General features: G+C 42.5%; 1 protein-coding gene across 3 annotated transcripts in view; it reads right to left on the reverse strand.

Annotated features, from left to right (window-relative positions):
- The window catches only part of LOC136858229 (urea transporter 1), a 340,258-nt gene that overhangs the window by 92,535 nt on the left and 222,827 nt on the right, over positions 1–24,896 (reverse strand). For 2 of the 3 annotated variants that reach the window (XM_067137616.2, XM_067137615.2), the window contains exons 3-6: positions 20,031–20,150; positions 19,404–19,558; positions 17,262–17,949; positions 532–679 (exon numbers count right to left, since the gene is read on the reverse strand). In XM_067137616.2, coding sequence (XP_066993717.2) covers positions 532–679; positions 17,262–17,949; positions 19,404–19,558; positions 20,031–20,081 — 1,042 coding nt within the window. In that variant the 5' untranslated portion in view covers positions 20,082–20,150. The remainder of the gene's footprint in view (positions 1–531; positions 680–17,261; positions 17,950–19,403; positions 19,559–20,030; positions 20,151–24,896) is intronic. The other variant, XM_067137617.2, reaches the window with a different exon arrangement.

Here is a 24,896-nt window from a genome sequence, read left to right on the forward strand (position 1 = left end):
GTGTTCATTTGGAAATAAATTAGATAATAATAATGGTATTTGTTTTACGTCCAACTAACTACTACTTTACCATTTTCATACCAAGCAAATGCTGGGATTGAACCCTAATTAAGCCTACTAACTCTACTTTCCCAACCCTATCTTTTTCCCATCCTTGAGTCTCCGAAAACTTTCTATGTATTAGTACGATGTTACACAAGTAGCAAAAGAAAAATAGAAGAGAAAAGACGATTGCTGAAAATTGCAAAATAACGATGTAAAATGGAAAGTATGACCTAAAAATAAAAAATAATGAATGGCGAAAACATTACGTAATAAATATTTCTGTAATTTTGGGGTCCATGATCGGGATTAATATATAGGCCTACGTTAGTATTGCCTATATGACATGTCATGAAAATCCAGGCCCGGTAATAACTCCGGTTGTTAACTTCTGGCAGGTATTTAATGAACTCTTGACGGACAAATTTCCGTTTATCTGACTTCTCTTAAAATACATAACAATGATTGAAAAGACGAAAATTGTTTTACCTGTGAGTGTAGACAGTGTGGCTCCCAGCAGACACATGAGCCCCGTGGTAGGAGAGAAGATTAATACTCCTAGGTACATAAGCGCTGCAGCTGGAGCGTTACAAGCTCCAAACACTTGGGTCATGGATAATAGTATACCAGTGAACACCTGGAACATAAATGGGATATTGACAGAAAATACTTCGTAGTTTCTTTTCTCATTTGCAAAGTGGACAAGCAATTTAACAAATCCAAGAAGAAAGGACAGACAGGTATTTTTTCATAAAGCTGGCTTGACATGCAGCGAATGTAAGGATGCTATTAAGATGAAAACCAACGTTTGCCTGTGCGTGTTCTTCAACAAAGGTCAGGGAATCTCAGGGTGCTTGCACCGGTGCATTGCGCGGCGCAAGGTGCAAAAGACAACTTTAGGTTGACCAGAGTGCAAACCCCACTCCTGGATTTTAAGCAATAGCTCTGTCTCTTTCTTTCCCAACGCCTGTCTCGCTCGCTCCGCATATCTCCCCCTTCCTCACTTGCTCTGCAGCGCTCCACCAACCGAGCCGAGTTGAGCCGAGTTGAGCCAAGTCGCCCGGAGACAAAACGCTGGTCCGAACCGAGCCGAGTCGGGATGATGAACGGTGCACGGAACCTCTGCGCCTCGGTTTGCACGCGTGAGAGTTTGGGCGTTTGAATGGCCCTGACATACTGTAGGTAAACAGCTCTTTGCTCTAAGGAGCGGACACTACACTGATTTAGCAAATGTCATGGGATAGTCACCTAATAGCGTGTGGGGCCGCCTCTGGCCCTGCGAACTGCAGTGAGACGCTGTGGAAGTGAGTCGACAAGTCCCTGGTGGTCCTCTGGACGCAGCTGACACCAAATCGTTTGCAGAGCGGCCGCCAATACTGGTCTGTTCGTGGGTGCAGGATCCATGGCACGGAGCCTGCGTTCCAGGACATCCCAGATATGCTCGATAGGGTTCATATCGGGGCTCCTGGGTGGCCAGGGCAGTCATTGGACCTCCGCTGCATGTTCCTGAAACCATTCCCGGGCGACGTGGGAGCGATGTGGCGGCGCATTATCATTTTGAAACACCGCAGAACCGTCTGGGCGCTGGAAGGCCAAAAATGGGTGGAGATGGTCTCCGAGCAACTCACATACCGCGTACCATTCAAAGTCTCTTCCAGAACAACTAGGGAGCCCATTCCATACCAAGAAAATGCACCCCAGACCATAACAGAGACACCGTCGCCCTGGACCACACCTTCGAGGCAGGCGGGATCCATCACTTCATGTGGTCTGCGCCATACACGGTGCCTCCCATCGGCATGGTGCAGTTGAAATCGTGATTCGTCCGACCATATCACGTTACGCTATTGTTCCAGTGTCCATCCCTGGTGACTGACGACAAGTGCGCGTCGTTGTGCCCGATGACGTTGGGTTAACAGTGGCACCCGTGTGCGGCGCCGGTTCCCATACCCCATAGAACCCATGTTCCTACGGATTGTCTACTGGGAGACGTGTCTAGCATGGCCTGTGTTGAATTGAGCCGTGATTTGTTGCACGGTTGCCCGTCTGTCACTATTGACAATCCGTCTCAGATGTCGCCAGTCACGGTCATCGAGGGTGGCTGGACGGCCGGTCGTTCGTCTGTTGTGGACGGTGACACCCGCATTCAACCATTCACGAAACACCCTGGACACGGTTGATCGTGTGAAGCCGAATTCCCGTACCACTTCCGAAATCGCACTTCCCATCCGTCGGGCACCGACCACCATACCCCGTTCGAACGGTTTCAGCTCACGACAACGTTCCATGTTACACCTGTCACATGCACAGCCACTGCTCACAAGGTCTCCTATACAACTGCTGCTGGCACAGGGTGCGTGTGATGCGCAGACAACAAACCTGCGCATCAGTGCTCCGCTATCCCATGGCATTTCCTCAGTCAGTGTACTTGCTCCGCTCGTGACAGCTGGTGCCGAGGGAGAACGGAGAGCAACAGGCTTCATGCATACTTCCAGTAACTGTACGAAGATAATGCTACCAAATGAATTATTTCTTAAATCGTATTAACTTATTTTTTATTTCATTTTTTTTTTTTTTTTTTTTTTTGCTAGTTGCTTTACGTCGCACCGAGATAGATAGGTCTTATGGCGACGATGGGGCAGGAAAGGGCTAGGAGTGGGAAGGAAGTGACCGTGGCCTTAATTAAGGTACAGCCCCAGCATTTGCCTGGTGTGAAAATGGGAAACCACGGAAAACCATTTTCAGGGCTGCCGACAGTGGGGTTCGAACCTTGTATCTCCCGAATACTGGATACTGGCCGCACTTAAGCGACTGCAGCTATCGAGCTCGCTATTATTATTATTATTATTATTATTATTATTATTATTATTATTATTATTATTATTATTTGTCACACTTTGTGGACGACAGGTGGAGAAAGAGTAAGCCCCACAAACTTTTCCTCCCACAAAGGGTTGAAATGTTGACGTCAATAGCCTCTGCTATGCTGAAGTAATTTCCATGCTGAGTAAAAGCTTTGGCTTGAGCGCGGTGTGGCGTGAGAATAACATAGGCCACCACTGAACTCAGTACGCATGACATCACGAGTTTCTTCTCCGTCGCTCACATATGAGAAACACTCAACTTGCTCAGATACTTTGTTCCTGTAAGTTCCTGACTTGTTCGACCACCGGATGATCGAGGTTCTTGCAGGAATCTCCGAACGATTTTGACACCATACGGTCTAACTTTATCATGCATGAATAGTGCGTTTTCTCCAAACTGCCTCACGTGACGAATCACGTGTGTCACTATCTCGTCAATGTACCGTCGAGCGATTAAGGATCCATTGTGAATGACCAAAAGATCGATTTTCGTGTCCACCCTATAACACATCCTCCTCCATAAGCATCGGCAGACTGTACAGCTGTAGCATAAAATCGCTCACCACGTCTTTTCCAGGTTCGCAGATGACCGTCTGAAAGATATAACTCGAAACGGGAGTCATCCGAGAAAAGCACAGGACGCCAGTGCCTTGGCCGCCAGTGCAGATGATTTGTAGCAAACTTTTACCACGATATCGTCTGTTCAGTGCAGATACTTGAGCGGGTCGTCTGGAATCATAAATTGACCTCTCAAAGCCTGTTTCTGATTGTTTGTCACTAACTCGTACTCCAGAAGCCTGCTGCAGGTCCTCCTGTAGTGCTCGTACTGGGAATTACTACTATTAAAACGTTTTCATTCCTCCCATGAAGGGGGAGGCGGGCCTCCTAGACGGTAACGACGTCTCTCAGAGCAGGAGATTTGTATCGAAGGTGAAGTATGCGAGAAGGTGAGAGGGTTGATGGCCTTGGCCTATACTAGGAACTGCCCCGGCATTCACCTTAGTGCAGGAGAATGGAAAACCACGGAAAACCATTCTCAGGACAGGCGACGGTGGGGACCAGCCCCTCTCCGTCTTCCGAATACGGAGGCGTAGAGCCACGGTAGAGCCGTGGCCACCCCTCCTCTGCTCGGTTGGCTTGTCGGAATGCAGAGATGTCGGATCATGGACCAGCCGTGGTCACAAGTGGGCCGCGACCCAATCTTCATCCACCGACTCTGTGAATTTTTTAATTTTTTAAGCAAGTTTATATTCCTTCCCTGAAGGGGGAGGCGGGCCACCTAGAAGGTAACGCCTTCTCTCTGGCCCTCTGTGACTTAGCGGTCGCGGAGACCTTGTAGACGCACGAAACATTCCTACCCTGGGGTTATTTCCTTTGAATATTTACTTTGAGCTGAGACACTCGTACCTTTCAGCTTACAGTGACACCTTCCAAACACCCGGATGGCAGTGGAGCCCTCTGTTATGTAAACAGGACATATAACTGTAGTAATAGTCCAACCCGTCAAACTATGATTCGAACCTCTAAATTTGTGACTATGTTCTTTATTAGTGTATTACATAGTTTCAATACTGCACATTGGATCTTCATATTCTAATACGAGTGGGTATATAATGTTTCTGTTTTAATATAACAAATTACTTGGGCATCATATAGACTTAGTATTCTTCTTCTTCTATCATTTTATCCTAAATCTGTAGAGTCGTGGGGGCGATCTGCGTCACACATATGTGGATTTGGCTCTGTTTTACGGACGGACGCCTTTCCTGACGCCAACCTTGTACGGAGGGATATAATCACTATAGCGGGTTTAATTGGTGGTTGTTAGTCTAGTGTGTTGTTTGAATATGAAGAGGAAACTCTTGGGACAAACACCAACACCCAGTCCCCAGATCAGAAGAATTAATCTCCGACCCGGTTGGGAATCGAACGTGGGACCCTCTGAATCGAACGCCTCAGCGCTGACCATCCAGCTAAAGAGTCGAACACGTGTACATCATATACTATAGCCAGGGCTGGCCACAACGAGGCTCGCGAGCCGCATGCGGCTCTTGAGTCAGTTTTGTGCGGCTCTTGACACCAAACTTAGAGTTAAATTAAATGATATAATTAATGGAATATAACGACATCTCGCGGCTGGCGTCAGTTAGTAGCAGTGATGTGCGGCTTAAAGTTATTAGCGCTGTAGGTCAGTGGTAAGACATGGGAGGTGAAGATAGTTCCGGCGCCTTCCCTTTGATAGTGCTTTGAGCGGGAGAGTGTGTCAGTGAGCCAGTGTCGTGAGGTGAAGCCAGTCGCGTTCACGTATAGGCAGTAGCGAGTGTCAATACTTTTCTGTGTGCTGTTGTGTGCTGTTTCAGTACAGTATCGACACTCGCTACTGCCTGTAGGTGAACACGACTGGTTTCACCTCACGTCACTGGCTCACTGACACACTCTCCCGCTCAAAAGCAATATCTTCCTTGTAAAGATATTTCTGAATTGGCCCAGATTGTATTTAGCTTTCATAGAAAGTTGAAGCTTTTTTGGGAAAGACCTTCATACTAAAATATTTTCTCACTTCAAATGTTTGAAGAAAATTACTGAAAACCTTCCTGACGTTCAGGTGGAAACTGAAGATTACACGAGTAAAATATCTGGCCTTGCTGAAGAAATTAATAACAGATTTAATGATTTGAGATCACTTAAACCTTCATTTTCATTCCTGGCAAATCCTTTCGCTGTTGATGTTGTGGGTGATGGCAGTCCTGTTTCATCGCCAATAACAAAGGATACAGCAGCTGTAGAGTTGGAGCTACAAGAACTGCAAGACGAAGGATTAAAAGTACTCAAACAAAGTGGCATTTCTACCATAGAATTTTGGAAGAATATTCCAGAATGAAAATACACACTAACAAAACAGTGTGCCAAAAGAGTAATCTCAATCTTTGGGACTACTTATGTGCGTGAATCACTGAACTCAACGATTAAATTCATTAAATCTACATATCGATCTGAACGAACTGATGAACATTTAAGTGAACTTGTGAGAAGTACGCTTACCAATTATCAGCCAGATTTCAAAAAACTAACAGCAAAAATGAACACTCAGAAAAAGCACTTCTCAAAAGTAAAATCTCATTCCTTGATGTGTAGCTGAAAAATAATGTTCTGTGTAGTGTAGAAAATAAATGTTCCTTCATTGGTTATAAAATGAAAAACGTGTCTTCATTTTATAAACCATTTTCTAAACATGATCCCAGTTTTTTGTCTCCTAAATTTGCGGCTCCAAGAAGTAAGGTTAGTGGCCACCCCTGTACTATACCCTTGTTATTATAAACTGAATCAGAATTTTTGGAATATTCCGGAAATTCTTAAGCCAACAGTACGTTAATGAGTAGGATTACGATGATTATGACCTAAAGAAGTACGAAATATGCAAGCAAATATGCCCTAAAAACAAGCTAAATACGACTTTAAAAGTGAAAATATGACTTAAGCATTTTAGGGATAGGCAGCAAGTATTAGAGCACAGTATTATTAACATTAAACATGCCAAAACGTTATTAGCGATAATACAGCAGATACATTTAGCATGCCAACAAACAGACAGAGCTACAGTAGGTAAGTTAAAATTTCATTTATTTAGTATCATAATTCTGAGGTGCAGTTCTCATCCTGTTTTCCTAGTAAAAAGAACCAAAAAGAGAAGCATATTAAGCATGATTTTCCGTATCTTTCGGCGTACGTTCGCACAGAATCTCTTTCTCTGAATCACGTCTTCTAAACCTGCTACCTATCTGTTTCGGGAAAATAAAGAAAAACATATCTACTACAGTATTTTTAATCCTGTGTCTGAAAATCGACGCAGATAGCATGTGCCTCGTCAAAAACGACGCTTCAATTTAAACAAATGCTTAAAATATAACCAGATATGACCGTATAGGCCAACTGACCAATGCAATTAAAATAGCCTGAATATGCATTTATATGCAACATAGAATTGCTTTAAACAGGTCCAGAGACCCATCATTCACAATTATTGTTCATATTTCGGGTAAAATGAGCTCAGGAAACTCAAGAAAATTAATGAGTATATCTAGGCTTATAACCTATTTCAACACTCATAGCCGTTTTGATGTGAGATCCCTGTTGTTGTGTACAAATCTCCACCTGATTCATGCAGGCCAAGCAAATCGTAAGATAATGCATTATAACCATACTATGATCTACACTATACACTTAAGGAGCGGAAACCCGTAGGAGTAGGGCAAGAAGGGGAAGTAAGTTTAGAAAATAATGTATTCAACCAATTGACTCTTAACGGTTCTAAACTAAGTTACTAACCCAGGATTCCTACAGACATTGATAGTCAGAGCGAATGTCAAAGGAAGGCAGGGAAATTGACTGTGGGACAGAAAAAAGGCAGGGGAGACTTTCATCTTAGGCCAAAAGTCAGGAAATCAGCTATTCTTTTGGGGACAGGAAAAAGTAAACTATACCATTTTTCCTGTTTTGAGGTTTTATTACTTCTCTCCGTATCTTTTGCGAGATGGAGTGTTCATTGTCCACTAGACAGTGAATTAGGACCCAGCAGTACTGACGAGTGTTAAGTAAAGTGCACTGAGTGGTCTTTAGAAGTACTCTAAGATTGCACACATCATTTCTGTCTGAAACACTTGAAGTTAAAAAGAATCTGAATATATTCGGGCACATCGTATACTATAATATGACGCAGCCACCGTTAAGTATGGCACTGAAGGAAGTAGTAAGAGTAATGATATAGCTAGCAAATGAAATTTGAAACAAAAGAGCATGAAAGCACCGAGAATATAGGCCTAACTGCCTCTGTGGACCAGTGGTAGAATATCGGCCTCCGAATTCCAAGATCGCGGGTATAAACCGTACAGAGGAAGTTGGAATTTTAAAGGGCGTAAAAAGGTCAGTTCGATACTTAGTATCGTAAGATCTCTGCTGACACATTTGATGTTTACCCGACAGAATTAAAACTCAGCGATAGACCACCAAACGGAGATACATTTCTCTGCCGTCCGTAGAATAAAACGAACCGTGTACGTTCACTCGCAGGCAGCGTTTGGCATCCAATCAATATGTTTGCGATACCGAATCCGAAGTGTCATACGCTTATTATTATTGTACCGGGCGGTACACCTCCACGCCGCTAATTTAAAAGTTACGCCTGTTGAAACTCCTCTGCTGGAGGAAGTCGGAACTTTATTGACGGTATTAATTTTCAAGTTTCTCAGAAGATGTCTCTACCTGGAAATTTTGGAGTTTTTGAACTGTGTCATTTTCGACGTATTTTTGTTTTGCTTGTAGTAAGAAGTGTGAACTTTCTCTTCTAGAGGACACTACTGAAGATCAACAATAGTGCACCCTAGTGCGGAGTGAAAGAACTGTTTTTTTTGGAGAAATTTTTATTTCAAAAGTTTGTTTCTTGTTAAATTTCCTTCTGTTATTGTTTAAGTTGGCTGTATACCCCTCTCTTTCTCCTTGTTTTGTATTCAACCAATCCCGAATTTCTTTTATTAATTTCTGACCAATCCGAGGTATCTTCCCCCAACTTGAATATGTTGCTGTATCCTACCCAATAAAGAGTTTGTGGGAGGGTGTTTTCATTCCCCTAACGCCTCGAACCTTCCGCGAGAGGATATAAACTGCTGATTTTAGGGTCTCCGGGCCACTTCTCTTCCATCTTTCAGTGTGTAAAGTACATTGCAGGGAGCGGGAAGCGCCTCTTTCTTCGGTGACAGTCAACAACCAGGTAATGGCCGATTAATTACTTCTTTTCTTGCTTGCTCAGCAGTTTAACTCTCGGGGCGGGTCCGAAGTTTTTCCGTTATGTAACCTTCCTTAAAAATGTAAAGAAACTGGTATCTATTCTATCTTTTAAACTACGTATTGGGATAGAGAGTGCTTAACCCTCTCGAGCTCCCACTCATATTGTTTTGAGGTGAACTTATTTTCTCAAACTATTCTTCCTTAACATTATGTAAATTTGTTTCTTTTCTAAAGTCACCTCCGTAGTATGGGATTAGCCCTTGCATCAGTGGCCTAGAGCCAAATTAGGTTTTAAAAACAAAGTGTATTAGGAGTGCAGATCGCCTCCTCTCAAATTGTTATTTTGGAGGTCATGTAATTACCCCTTTTCATTTAATAGACCTCAGTAGGTTGGGTATTTTACCCCTGTGTCTATGTCCAGTGAGGACAACTTGAAGGTGGAGTTTGGTGTGGCCTTTGAGAGGCTTAAAGTTGAGAGCGAGTGGCTCTTTTTTCGAAAATTGAGTGTTGTATGCCTCGTGGAGGCTTTTCAGTGTAATTTGGAGCAAATGTTCCTGAACATGAATGGGGTTTTCTGCCCCTCTGGTAAAACTTATTTTGAAGTAAGGTTGGGCTGATTGCCCACGAATTGTGAAGCAAGGGCGCTGAGCCCAAATCTAGTAAATATTGTACATACATTTTGTTGACTTGCTACTCTGTACCTGCAATGCTTGTTTTTTCGTCATTTTAAAAAGAAAATATAACCTTGTTAAATTTTACATTAACTTTGATTCCGTAGTTCGAGACCCGTTCACGCCCGCACCTTCTTTCACCTCTACCTACCGCTAAAACACGGTAACAGAGCGTGGTTGAATGGGTCTCAATTTAGCCCCTTTTGACGGCTAAACATTGTTTTGTTCCGAACTCTAACAATTTTCTCAGTTGCAGGAATTTTTTTTTTATTTTTTCAAAATTGTTCTGTCATCATGCCCGGCCCTCGCGATGTTCTCCATCTTAACTATTTGCGCAAAGAGGAGTTAATCTATGAATTAACTATTAGAAATGTGCAATCTGGAGGCACGGTTGCAGTAGACACAAATAAGCTTAGAGAGTCCCTTGAGTTGCCTATTTCCATCCCCACCTTGGGAGAGAAAGAAGTTGACGACTCTCTTTCCACGATCGTCGAAAATATTACTGGGCTAGCTTCTGTAGTTAGTTTTTTTGATGAAAATGACCCTTCTCCTAATCAAATTAAGCGGGTGCAAGCCAGGCTATATCACTTTTCAAATAGAGTTAACGATCTGTTGTCTCTGAAGTTGAATGACGCTCAGAGGAAGGAAGCTAGTACGCTGCTTGAAAATATTTCTGAATTGTCTAGCAAGGTCACTCAATTGTTAACGGGGGAGGTTCCTCCCAAAAGCGATCTACCCACCACAGTGAATGTAGGTAGTGAGGAAGAGCCTCCTAAGGGAGAAGCAAATAGGAAAACCATTGCTGCTCAAACAACCTCTGCCCCATTGGACGAGTCTGAACGCCGTAACTCATTAAATAACGTACGTCCCGAATTAACTTCCTTGCCATTGAAACCTTTACCTACTATGTCACCCGGGTTTAGTAGCTTGCCTCATCCATTGGCAATGTTGCTCAGAGGTATCTCTAAGTTTTCCGTTAATACCACCAGTGACGTAATTTCATTTTTAAGATTTCTAGTTGAATTTCAGGATCATGCCCTTGTGTTTTCTCTTTCTCCATGTCAAATTTTGCAAATTATCTATCCTTATGCAATTGGTATTCTCTCTGACAAAATAGTAAGAGCCATAGCTGAACAGTCATCTATTGAAGATTTTCATGCACACTTGCTTGCAAATTTTATTCCGGCTCGCGCGAGGTCATCTCTGATTCAGAAGTACTATTATCGTGTACAGCGCTTGGATGAAAAATTGGCTGATTTCATACAGGACATTAAGTTTTATACTAGGGTGTTTGCCCTTCATTTTCCTGAAGATCAGATTGTACAGGCTATTGTAGAGGGAATTTCACCTCCCTATAGGTCATATTTGTGTTTCGCGGCGTGCCCGCAAACTTTCTCTGAACTTGAAGCATTGGCCGTCTCAGCGGAAGGAGTGAGATACGCCGATTCCTTGCGTGTCGCGAAAGAACCCCCACCTTCTTTTAGTAATACACGGCCTCCACCTCGCCGACCTGTCAATTCCCGTAAATGTTATGCTTGCGGGTCGCCTGACCATCTTCGCAATAAGTGTCCACTGATCAAGTCGAGTGGGACAAGGAATGGGGCTGGTTCATCACAAGGCTGTTTTAAATGTGGGGCTTTCTCACATATCGCCAAGAATTGCCCAAACTCAAATAGCACCCCCTCCTGCTCAACTTCTGGTGCAAATTCCACCAATGCCAATAATAAAATGTGACTAGCGGCTTCGGCTGAGTCGACTAATTCTGCTTCCCAAGGCTCAGCCCCTGACAAAAAGGTCGTGAATTCAGGGAACGATCAGTCTTCAAATGCATCTTTTGAATGCCCTAAAGAATGTCTTAGGATTGCGACGGATACCCCCGCACCTATTCCTTTTCTTAAGATTGAGTTAAATAACGAGCCTATAACCGCTCTATTAGATTCAGGTAGTGTTTGTTCTATTATTTCGGACCAATGGTATTCAAAATTGAAATCTATTTGTAAATTACCTGACTATGATTCATCTCCTGTTCAATATGTTTCGGCTAATTCATCCCCATTAGAAATTCTAGGTTCTGTAAATGCCAAAATTCGTATTTTTAAATTTACATGGAAAATCAAACTGTTTGTGGCTAAGCACTTGTCTTGCCCCATCATATTGGGAGCGGACTTCATTTCTCACACTGGTCTTGTGCTCGATCTCCAGAGTAAGTCGTGCACATTCAAGTTTGCGTCCAATTGTAAAATTCCCTTGCTAAAGTGTAATTCTGTATCATGTTCTTCTATTTCGCCTACCCAGGATGAGATGTTGTTAGACCTTAGACATCTACCTGAGGAGCAGGCTGATAGTATTCGGAAATTATGTCAGTCATTTCCAGAGGTGTTCTCTGATACTCTTGGTGTTACTGACCTTATTGAATACAAAATTGAGGTCACGGATTCGATTCCTGTCCGTTTTCCACCATATAGGCTATCTCCACCTAAAATGAAGGCATTGAAAGAAATCATCGATCAAATGTTGAAGGATGGTATTATTAGGCCATCTAAGTCGGCGTATTCGTCGCCTATTTTTCTAGTCCCGAAACTCCAAGGAGGCTTCAGGCCTGTCATTGATTATAGGGCTCTCAATCGGAAGGTGGTGTTACAATCTGTGCCCCTTCCTGACCTTCATTCTTGTTTTTCATGGTTTCGTAAGGCCAAGTTCTTTACTATCTTGGACTTGAATCAGGCCTATAATCAAATTCCCCTTGCCGAAGAGTCTAAACACCTTACAGCGTTTGCCACGGACTGGAACTTATACGAATACAACCGCGTGCCTTTCGGGCTCCCCACGGGAGCAGCTGTACTCACTAGGCTACTAGATAGGGTCTTCTCCGACATCAAATTTGAGTACTTATATCACTACTTGGATGATGTCGTCGTATTTTCAGAGACTTTTGAAGAACATCTAGATCATCTGCGAGAAGTCCTCGATCGCCTTCGTAAGGCTGGGTTAACTGTCAAGTTGTCCAAGGTTGCCTTTGCTAAGCCCTCTATGTCATTCCTAGGGCATATTGTGTCACCTGATGGTGTAGCGGTCGATCATTCTAGAACACAGGCCATCCGTGATTTTAAACCTCCCAAGGACATTAAAGGTATCGCCAGGTTCATTGGTATGGTGAATTTCTTCAGGAAGTTTATTCCTAACTTCGCTAATAGAGCGGCGCCCTTAAACCTTCTTCGTAGGAAAGGCATCAAATTTGAGTGGGGACCTTCTCAACAAGCCGCTTTTGAAGATCTTAAATTAGCTCTCTGTAATGCCCCTGTACTTGCTATGCCTGATTTCTCGAAGAAATTCATCGTCCAAACCGACGCGTCGTCGTCAGCAGTAGCTGCAGTCCTTCTTCAAGAGACTGAACTAGGGAGGCGAACCATCGCCTATGCATCTAGGACTCTATCGGCTCAAGAAGCCAAGTATTCTATCTATGAGCTCGAAGGTTTGGCAGTCTTATTTGCCTTAGAGAAGTTCCGTCTCTATCTGGAACATGTCAAATTCGACCTGGAGACAGATAATCAAGCCTTAAGTTGGGTCTTAGGTAGGCCGCGTCGTACTGGTCGTATAGCCCGTTGGGCCATCCGTATTTCTGCCTTCCAATTCGATGTCAGGCATATCAGAGGTACCGAAAATATTGTTGCTGATGGACTCAGCCGTATGTTTTCTAACGACGTCGAGACCCATGAACCGGTCGGCAGTTCATCACCTTCCGAGTCCATACTATCTGATGTTAATGCCATCTTAACAGATGCTCCCATGCTCTTTAGGGATATCGAGAAATACCAACGTGAAGATCCGACGCTGGCTCCGATAATGGAAACCCTTTCTTCTGGGGAACATGTTGTCCCTTATGTTCTGAGGAATGGTGTTCTATGTTGCCCCTCGAGGCATGATAAGATGATGAAAGTTGTCGTTCCAGCTGTTCTTGTACCTATGATCTTCAAGTATTATCATGAGACCCCATTAGGAGGGCATCTTGGAATCTTTAAAACTCGTGAGAAGATTCGTGAAATGTTCATCTGGAAAGGTATGGACGGTGAAATCCGTGAACTAGTGAAGGCTTGCAAACCCTGTTTGCTTAGTAAACCAACCATGTCCACCAAGGTAGGCCTTTTGTCTTCTCATCAAGCGTCGCGCCCCATGGAACGCCTGTATATTGATTATGTAGGACCCTTCCCCCAGTCTAAGGGAAATGCTAACAAGTTTATCTTTGTATGCGTAGATGGCTTTACTAGATTTTCCTGGTTATTTCCGACTAAGCTGGCTACCGCTCAGTCCACCATTACTTGCCTAAATTCTATTTTTGCTTCTTTCGGTCCGTGCCAATATATTGTATCTGATAATGCTAAGGCTTTTACATCTAATTTATTTCGTAAGTTCTGCTTCGACTTGTCCATCTCTCAGGTAACTACTTCTGCTTATTACCCTCAACCATCTCTGGCTGAACGGGTTAACCGTAATCTCAGGTCCGCGCTTATTGCCTATCATCATGAAGATCATTCCAGGTGGGATACGTCCCTGCATTGGTTAGCTTTTGCTTTGAATTCGGCGGTTCATGAATCACATAAATTTACTCCAGCCTCTTTGATGTTCAAGTTTGTTCCCAACACGCCGCTCTCTAACCTCTGGTCTCTGAGTGACATTCTACCCGAGACAATAGATCCGGACAACATTAAAGATCTTTGGAAGAAGGCTAAAGCCAATCTTAAAGTGTCTCATGAAAAGGTTAGGGAAAGGTATGATCGTGGACGGAGACCCACCCCTTTGAAGGTAGGTGACCAAGTTATGGTCAAAAACTTTGTTCCAGCGGGCAAGGTTGCCCCCAGATTTCATGGGCCTTGTATCATTCTCGATTTTCTTACGCCGGTTACGTTGTTATTAAGTAATCCAGCCACCGAGAGGTTATTTAGGGTTCACCTGTCACAGGTGAAACCAGTGTAAATTTTGTGTCAACTTGCTTCATATAATCGTGAAAGGAATATGAAGGTTATATTTTTTTTGAGTTTTCACTTTTAAGGCATTCTGCCCCTTCTATAATGTTTTGTTTCATATGTAAGTTTTTGTAAACCTTCCCCGCGCGGTTAAACTGCCATTCTGTCCTTACCACGACCATTACCACGCTCCCGTCTCCTGCTATACACACTGTGGCTTGCTTATATTAAATGCCATGGATATCTGCACGCTGCTGGCCACTCAACCTCTCCACCAAGCCTGTGCCCTCAAAAAATGATGATGGTCCAACAATTCTGCCGCCTAGTTTTAATGTTTCAGTGCCCCCGCAGCCGCGTGGCGCCGTGCCGCGACTGGGCTTGAGGAAGGGCCCCCTCGACCCCAGCGAGGACGACATGTGCACGGCGAGCCGGAGCTCTCCTCCCGGCCAAGGCTGATGTGCGGCGCACGACCTGCTACTTGCCCGCAGCCTGTATATGTTCACCGCGGGCGCGGCGTGTTTCAACACCACTGCTCCCCTCATAGTGCGGGCGAGCGGTATCTCAGGGTACTTGAGGGGTCCGAGCGGCCTCCTTTGGACGCAAGCTGCAACGGCCGGTCTGGCCGTCCAACTTAATCAACATCAACTACATGGACAGTTACTATAAGCGATGACTACACTTGGGAATTCAACAACAAAATCTGGTGGACTTAGAAAATTTTTCCTCGATTTTAAAACTAAAGTTTTCCTTCTCAATTCAACTTCTACAAACATAAAAACTTTACTTCTCCAGTTACAACAAAAATTTTGAAACTGAATCAAACCACATTAAGAAAATCTTATAAATTCTTCGGCAATTAATCTCCATATCTACATCAAAACTTGGACCTTGTTTTCAAACAAATTTCATGTGTCACCCCTGGAGGAACTTTTTGGGGGGGGGGAGGTCTGTACCGGGCGGTACACCTCCACGCCGCTAATTTAAAAGTTACGCCTGTTGAAACTCCTCTGCTGGAGGAAGTCGGAACTTTATTGACGGTATTAATTTTCAAGTTTCTCAGAAGATGTCTCTACCTGGAAATTTTGGAGTTTTTGAACTGTGTCATTTTCGACGTATTTTTGTTTTGCTTGTAGTAAGAAGTGTGAACTTTCTCTTCTAGAGGACACTACTGAAGATCAACAATAGTGCACCCTAGTGCGGAGTGAAAGAACTGTTTTTTTTTGGAGAAATTTTTATTTCAAAAGTTTGTTTCTTGTTAAATTTCCTTCTGTTATTGTTTAAGTTGGCTGTATACCCCTCTCTTTCTCCTTGTTTTGTATTCAACCAATCCCGAATTTCTTTTATTAATTTCTGACCAATCCGAGGTATCTTCCCCCAACTTGAATATGTTGCTGTATCCTACCCAATAAAGAGTTTGTGGGAGGGTGTTTTCATTCCCCTAACGCCTCGAACCTTCCGCGAGAGGATATAAACTGCTGATTTTAGGGTCTCCGGGCCACTTCTCTTCCATCTTTCAGTGTGTAAAGTACATTGCAGGGGGCGGGAAGCGCCTCTTTCTTCGGTGACAGTCAACAACCAGGTAATGGCCGATTAATTACTTCTTTTCTTGCTTGCTCAGCAGTTTAACTCTCGGGGCGGGTCCGAAGTTTTTCCGTTATGTAACCTTCCTTAAAAATGTAAAGAAACTGGTATCTATTCTATCTTTTAAACTACGTATTGGGATAGAGAGTGCTTAACCCTCTCGAGCTCCCACTCATATTGTTTTGAGGTGAACTTATTTTCTCAAACTATTCTTCCTTAACATTATGTAAATTTGTTTCTTTTCTAAAGTCACCTCCGTAGTATGGGATTAGCCCTTGCATCAGTGGCCTAGAGCCAAATTAGGTTTTAAAAACAAAGTGTATTAGGAGTGCAGATCGCCTCCTCTCAAATTGTTATTTTGGAGGTCATGTAATTACCCCTTTTCATTTAATAGACCTCAGTAGGTTGGGTATTTTACCCCTGTGTCTATGTCCAGTGAGGACAACTTGAAGGTGGAGTTTGGTGTGGCCTTTGAGAGGCTTAAAGTTGAGAGCGAGTGGCTCTTTTTTCGAAAATTGAGTGTTGTATGCCTCGTGGAGGCTTTTCAGTGTAATTTGGAGCAAATGTTCCTGAACATGAATGGGGTTTTCTGCCCCTCTGGTAAAACTTATTTTGAAGTAAGGTTGGGCTGATTGCCCACGAATTGTGAAGCAAGGGCGCTGAGCCCAAATCTAGTAAATATTGTACATACATTTTGTTGACTTGCTACTCTGTACCTGCAATGCTTGTTTTTTCGTCATTTTAAAAAGAAAATATAACCTTGTTAAATTTTACATTAACTTTGATTCCGTAGTTCGAGACCCGTTCACGCCCGCACCTTCTTTCACCTCTACCTACCGCTAAAACACGGTAACAATTATTATTATTATTATTATTATTATTATTATTATTATTATTATTATTATTATTATTATTATTATTATTATTATTATTATTATAAGTTAGGCAGGAAAATAAGGTTCCATCTTCATGTCTGAATTTCTTTTCTTTTTGCTATTGGCTTTACGTCGCACCGACACAGGTAAATCTTATGTTGCGATGGGATAGGAAAGGGCTAGGACTTCGAAGGAAGCCGCCGTGGTCTTAATTAAGGTACAGCCGCAGCATTTGCCTGGTGTGAAAATGGGAAGCCACGGAAAACCATCATCAGGGCTGCCGATAGTGGGGTTCGAACCCACTATCTGCCGAATACTGGATACTGGCCACACTTAAGCGACTGCAGCTATCGAGCTCGGTAATTTCGGTTTTTAAATAACAAAGATTAGGGATTAGACGAGAGATGGTGTGTTCCGGCAAAGTTTGCTCTAACGAGGAGTTATAGTTGGAAATGTCATAAATAAAAATATTTCAGCTATATTTACCTGTCCCCAGTCTGCATGATTAGGATCGTAGAACGTCTCTAGAAGATCTACGTCGACCTCTGATGCATTGTAAATTTCGGTACTTGTTACGACTGTCTGTTCATTCGCGTCTGGTGACGTTCCATCAATGATGTATGTGTCATGCACGCTATCTTCTGGCAGTAAAACTCCTTGATCAGAGTGCGTATATTTTTTTTCCTGAAGTACACTTCCCAGCGCAGAAGCTCTCAGGTCTGTGAAAGAATGGTTTCTGACTAGAGGAACACTTTCTGTTATTGGAATTCCCTGATCTATGTAAGCAACATTTCTGTCCTGAGAAATGTCTACTGGCAAGGGGTTTCTTTGTGCAATGAGAGCGAGCTTAGAACTGTCAGGACTGACCGTTGCTACTTCCACATTGTCTTCTTGTCCTTCTTCCGCAGTCACTTTATCTGCTATATCTATATTGTGGAGCACTTCCATGTCGACGAAGGTATGGTTTGAGATTTCTGCAGAGAGGTCCCGCCTCATCCTAAAGCCAGAGGAGATATTGTGCTCAGTAACATGCAGTGGCGGAATGTAGGATGGTGAGTGCAAGACACATAAGAAGAGCATCATCTGTACCGTGACGAAGGGCACTGCGAAACACGGCAGGGGATACCGACCGATGGAGCCAAAGAGCGAGGATAATGCTGACGTCAGATAAACACTGAAACAAGAGCATGATGCAAGTAAAAATCACATAATATTATGGAGTCAGTCGTCATGCTATTTACAAAAAGCATTGTATACGATGAAGTTCTCGTTCATGAATCAAGTCTCATTCATTCGTTTACAGTGAAAAATCTCTTCAAACACTTAATGAAAATCTGTTTCTCTAAAAATACATATACTTATGAGACTAATAATGTTTTAAATGTTTATTCAGAGGTAACCATATTAAGAGAGGACTTCCTAACAATATTTCACTGCTTCAGGTTATCACTGCGACATTCCTTTCAGTGTTATGTTTCGTTATAAAGAATCATGATTTGATGAGGCAGCATTTCCTGCACTAAAGTCGTTCCATGTCAATATTGCTCTTATGACAACAGGGTAGCCTTATCGAAGCATCACGCTAAAAAGGCGTCGCGTGAATTTTTGATACTCAATATTTAAGTTCAAGATGAAAGCGGAAAGAAAATAAGCTGCATATTAAGCACAGTTTGCTTTTGTTTCTTCCTCAGCCTTATCCATAAAGTAAATACTTCACTGCATTAATGTTAAAAAAGAAATCACACACGTAGGCTAATTCATTACATAACACTCACTCAATACTAGACAAGTAGGCATTGATATGAAGACCAAAAAATATACGCAACACATAAATAGACGACTTCTCTAAAAAACAATAATAAGCTGCCAGGATTCAGAGTACCGGATTACGCATTGCGTGTACACTTATGCACAGAAATGGTGTCCGGACATAAACGATCAACACTGCTGTACTGAAAAGGAGGGGAGAGAGTGAAGGGGTAGAGTTGAAGGTCACTCCAGTACCGAAAGGAGGGGAAGGGAGTGAACGGGTAGTGCTGAAGACACAGTGTGTGTGTTGCTATACATCTACCACTGTGGCCATTCCAATCACAAAAGTCTTATAATGAGCTGTCTGCCTGCAGCATTGCGTTAAGCGAGGAGGTGGGAGGACACCATGCTTTGTTTATATCGGGATATCATTTCTGTGCATGTGTGTACCAGAGCGACACTGAAGGAAAATAAAAGAAGGTAATAAAGCAACGGCTGCTCCTACCATTGTGCTTTCTCCCTTGCATATGTATTTATGAAATTGGAAAGCTTCAATAATTATTTTAATAACGCGCGAGCAAAAATGCCTCATCTTTATTTCATAATACAATATAAAGTGCATTATAATATTCCTTAAACGCGAGGAATTATGCGTGTCTAAGATGTAGTGTGTTCACTCCTTGTAGGTCCATATTAGCAATATTGTTTTCTTAACATGGAATGATCTAAGAAATTATCCTCTTGGTGGCAGGATTAAGAAGCCAATTTTATAACATATGGAAGTAGTTCTCTACAAATAAACATATAAGCAACATTAAGGCTATACCTCCACGGATAGTGCCAGCTACGCCCAAGGCAACGTGACGAGAGTGTCTTTACCTGAAGATAGCGCCGATAATCATGTAGATCCAATACTGGTAGTTAATCTCCAGCCCGTAGAGCGCGGGAAGTGTGCCAGAGGTACAGAGTCCTACGAGAATCGGGCAGTAGACTGGAATACCAGCACGAATTACTGGTTTTGGCTGCTGAATAACCTGAAAAGTAACAATTAGCATAATGAGAAATTTGCAAAATAAGCTGAAACATAAGAGACCGATCGGTTAAGTGTCCCCAGGGATTTCTTCGATGAGGTAGTCTACACCTTTCGCTAGATATCTTCGACTTAGTAAAACTCAATATGTTTATAGCCAATCAACTACAAATGCCACTTGACCAATATTTCACATGTTTAACATACCGTATATCAATTATCATTCATGAAATAATAATCAGATTTATAACCCTTAAATTGACAACAATGAATAATTGTTCACTTACGTGGTCCAGGACATGGGACGAATTGAATAAAATTCAGAATTTTACAATAATTCCAAATTACAATGTACTACAAATACTGCTAATGTGCAAATTAATCAAGTATTTTGTTCTGTTCGTTTCTCATGCTAAAGAATAAAACTGTATCAAAGATCGTACACTCGTCCTGAATATTGATACATGGTATCTTACCACTGATGTTAACAGCCCAATAGAGCCTGTGATGAGTCCAGCAAGAGACATGAAGGGATCAGCTATCGTGAGTGCGATCAGGAATATCAATCCAGTTATCGGGTTGTTGGCGAACACTATCTGAAACACAAGGAAAGTGTCAAGTAGACAAGGTATAAGAATTACTGGAAATATTGCCTGGAACACAAGCTAAATACTAATTAGGTAAGCAACAAGAGTTATTGGTAAAACTATCTTCAAGCTTGAGTAACACCAAATAGGGCGGAAACAAGAGATGTTTTGTACAATACCAAATAAATCAGAGAGAGAATTGTTGGTAATGCTGTCTTTATGGGGGAGTCAATATGCGTCTAACTCCTTGACTGAACGGTCAGCGTTGAGGCCTTCGGTTTAGAGAGCCCCGGGTTCGATTCAGGTAGGGTTGGGCATTTTAATCGCACCTTATTAATATTTCGGCTCGGGTACTGGATGTTTGTGTTTGTCCCAACACACTCCTCTTCATATTCAGACAACACATCACACTACACTACCAGCCATTACAGAAACACGCAATAGTGATTACATCCCTCCTGATAGGTTTGGTGTCAGGAAGGGCATCCGGCCATAAAACAGGGCCCAATCCACATGTGTTACAAATTTCGCACCCGCGACCGCACAGGTGTGGGAAAAGCGGTAAAATAATAATAAGAAGAAGAGTCAACATACATCCGCACTTTCGCCACAGGCTAGGTTAAGTTGGCTGCACTGCCCTCGACGTTCGTCCAATAAAAGTTCATACACTTGTGCCAGTCTTTTCCTAGATAGTAAACATTATCTTGCTGTTGTTGTAGCACAAATATCACCGCTTTCTTGGTAGCTTGCACCAAAGAAGAATAGCGATCAATGATCCAATTTCTCTGATCTGGGTGTGTTTCAGAGGCCAAAATTCATCGTAAGATTCTGCTGGAAGACGGAGAAAGCGCTGTACCACGTAGAAGTTGGTATGAGTGGATCAAAACGTCTAAGAAAGGCCGAGGAAGTGTAGAGTACGAAGACAGAGCAGAATGCCTGTCCAATTTCATAACTGACCAGAAGATTCAAAAAGCTTAAGAAATGATTCTGGAGACTGAAGAGTGACCATGGATGAGGCAGAAAATATCTTTCACATCGGTCATGGTTCTGCGTACAAGATCACCCACGATCGAGATGAATGTGGAGACAGCTTCCTGAACAGCACAATCGTATGGAGGTGCATCAACGCTTACTCAACTGCTACCATGAAAGAGACGAGGCTTTCTGTGGAGAGAATAGCCACAGCAGATGTAATATAAATCTTGGCTGAGAAGTGATATTATGGATGCGGAAATTTTCTCACGGTATTGGGGTGTTTATCATAGAGGCAGGATAGGAACGATAGTAGGGGGAGTATGCATAGACTACTGATGTTTAAAAAATTGTACGCTACAATGTGAGATGAGGTCCAAATAACCTGAACAGGTGTATCAAACAAAATATTATAGTTGAAGAGCTTGTGTCACAGCATGCAAAAGTAAAAGGGATCTGGGAGTACTCATCAATCACCGTGAGGTTGTAGCGGTTTGTGTTGAACGGTAGGGGCCATTTCCAGCCTCAAACGTTCGAAAGGCATTGTGGCTTTGATAAGTGCCTTACCTCAGCACCTATCTTATATTTCAACGTAATCCACCCGATTCTTCTATAGTAAAGGAAATATTTTTTATACGAATGCAGTGAGTCATTCGCGTGATGCAGGGGTGGCAAAGAGATTGGTGAAGGGACGATGGTTTCTCATAATCCGTCTTGTGGCTGATGGAACACACTTAAACCAGCATCAGCAGCCTTATTATCACGGCCTGGTCTGTAGACAATTAAATTTCTTCTGCTTATCGCAGTTATTTCTGAGATCGCTTGAGCTACCCAGGACGATTTTGATTTTGGCCAGGGGTTTAAGAGCAGATGCCCTTCCTGACGCCACGTGACCTTTAATATGAAAATCTCCATAGAGGTTCGACAGGTCTGTATACAATATCGTAGGAATATGGAAACATTATTTTTCACAGCTCTTAGAATCAAACATGAAGGACACGGAGAGGTAAAAAAATGAAATGTCGTATGGCTTTTAGCACTGCCTTCGTGATGTCCAGGCCATACTGTAACGAGCGCGGGAAAGCAATCAGCTGATCGTTAGGGGGGAAGTTTAGCACATGAGTTAGTAGAGTTAAACATAGATTTTCGCAGTTTTATTGAAATTTTTAACGATGGCCGCATGCTCACTCAGATATATGTGAGAATGAGTCGTCATCGACTGCATTATTACGTGGAAAGTCGTTAATTAGTGAAGAAAACTTAGTGTGAGCGTGTATTTATGTGAAGCTATAGGTTAAGAAGATCGTTCTTCAGTGTTTTAATTTTGTAGTTTATTTGTGTAAAGTTACATTTATAGTGTAAAATTAATTGAGTTAATGCATTCTGTGTTTTATTATTAACCACGAATTGTATATACTTGAATTAAAATGATCAGTGAGGGAAATCACCATGCCTAAGAGTTGCTGCGTGCCTGGCTGCAAAGCCAATTATAAACAAGGAGAGTACACTCCGGTATTTGTGTTTCTTTCTGATGAAGAACCAGTTCAGTTATGGAGGAAGGCTATTTATTCCCAGGGAGAATTTAATAGTTAATCACAACACAGTTGTGTGTATCAAGCACTTTCCTGAAAATCACATCCTGAGGGAAATAAGCGTGTCTCGTCCAGATGGTGAGTTAATTTTTTTTAATGTCATAAACATGGGTAACATTAGGCCCTATATTTTTATGTAATCAGACCTACGGCTTATCTGAATTCGGTGTATTTGAAAATGCAAGTCTTATTTATGGGTATCACCGAGCTCCATAGCTGCAGTCGCTTAAGTGCGGCCAGTATCCAGTATTCGGAGACAATGGGTTCGAACCCCACTGTCGGTAGCCCTGAAGATGGTTTTCCGTGGTTTCCCATTTTCACGCCAGGAAAATGCTGGGGCTGTACTTTAATTAAGGCCACGGCCGCTTCCTTCCCATTCCTAGACCTTTCCTGTCCCATCGTCACCGTAAGACCTATCTGTGTCGGTGCGACGAAAAGCAAATAGCAAAAAAAAAAAGTATGAGTATCAAACAGCAGTGTGATTTATGTAAATCTTATCTTCTGACAGATTCAGATCTTATTTATGAATTACCTCCAGAAGTAAGATATCTGAATTTCCTAAATCGAGGGGGCTTAAAGTATCCATCAGACATGTCAATAGAACTTGGAATTGAGGTGTACAAAGTATTTTGTGTGTTAGTGTCAGATACATAAGTTATAAGATGGTATTTCTAAATTCAGACAATCCTAAATGTGTCACAAAATCTTTGGCTTTGGAGTCAATGCAGTTGGCAGATTCCCTAGTAATTTGTGACTGCGGGAAGAAATTGGAAGACCTGGCCGGACAGTGTATATATATTTGGGTGAATATATTTTTAAATAACTTTTCCAAAATTCACACATACTTGTGTATTCAACAAAAGTGCTTCAGAGAGCAGACCTACTCCATACTGGTGTAACTTCCTGTAAGAGGTCTAGGAAAGCTGCAGTGTTCATGGAGTGGAAACAGTGAGGTACAGAAATAATTTATATTTGTAATAAATAGTAATGGTAATTGGCTGCATGTTTTCTGTCAGTGGGTATGATGTGAGTGTTCTAGTTGACCGGAAAATGGATAAAATCGCTAGAATATGCATCAAAGTGTTAGGCTGTACTCACGCAAACGAACGTATATACGCGAGAAATAGAACGTTACGGAGAAGGATATGCATTGTATGTCAGAATTAACAAATATATTAGGATAGGTTTTGGTTTTATAAGGCGTTAACAGTTCTTTAAGTAATTTAAACGAGTGTGTTATTCAAGCGGAGCGTATGCGTATCGCCTTCAAGTCCCCCCCAAAGCGTGACGTCATCAGAGGTTCAGTACGGCTTGGACATTACGAAGGCAGTGCTTTTAGTGCCGGGAGTGTCCGAGGACAAGTTCGGCTCGCCAGCTGCAGATCTTTTGAATTGACTCCCGTAGGCGACCTGCGCGTCGTGATGAGGATGAAATGATGATGAAGACGACACATAGACCCAGCCCCCGTGCCAGCGAAATTAACTAATTATGGTTAAAATTCCCGACCCTGCCGGGAATCGAACACGGGACCCCTGTGACCAAAGGCCAGCACGCTAACTATTTAGCCATGGAGCCGGACAGAGAGCCAGTCAGTGTTGTCAACAATGTGGTAGTAGTAAACGTGTGGTACTTGATATTATGATCTCGTACTGGGACCGATTGACTAGTGATTGCAGTATTCTGAATAGAATGAGATAACTAATACTAATATTGCTAATAATAATAGTCATTGATGGGGTGAAACTACCTCATGGGGATCACTTTAAGTACCTAGATGTTAAGATTTTAAGGGAATGTCTTCATTATGGTAAAAACCTTAACGAGATTGTAAATAAAAGTTACAGATCTCTTCATACGGCTATGAGGGTACTTGTTGTAATACGATATAAAGGAGACGGCGTACAAGTCACTTCAGAGCTCCCAATAATAATTTCGTGTGGTTATTTCTAGCCTGGTATAGCCCCTGTAAGACAGACCTTCCAACGTGGGGAGCATCTTCCGTGTACGGGAAATGCGTGTTTTCGTAATGGAGGATAGTGTTGTGTGTAGGGTGTGTTGCAGGAATGTTGAGGACAGTCCAAACACCCAATCCCCGAGCCAGAAGAAATAACCACTGAAGGTTAAATTCTCTAACCCGACCGGGAATCGAACCTAGAGCCATTCGAACCGAAGGTGACTATGCTGACTATTC

The sequence above is a fragment of the Anabrus simplex genome, chromosome 1 (genome assembly GCF_040414725.1).
Source record: "Anabrus simplex isolate iqAnaSimp1 chromosome 1, ASM4041472v1, whole genome shotgun sequence".
In the NCBI taxonomy this organism is placed as follows: Eukaryota; Metazoa; Arthropoda; class Insecta; order Orthoptera; family Tettigoniidae; genus Anabrus; species Anabrus simplex.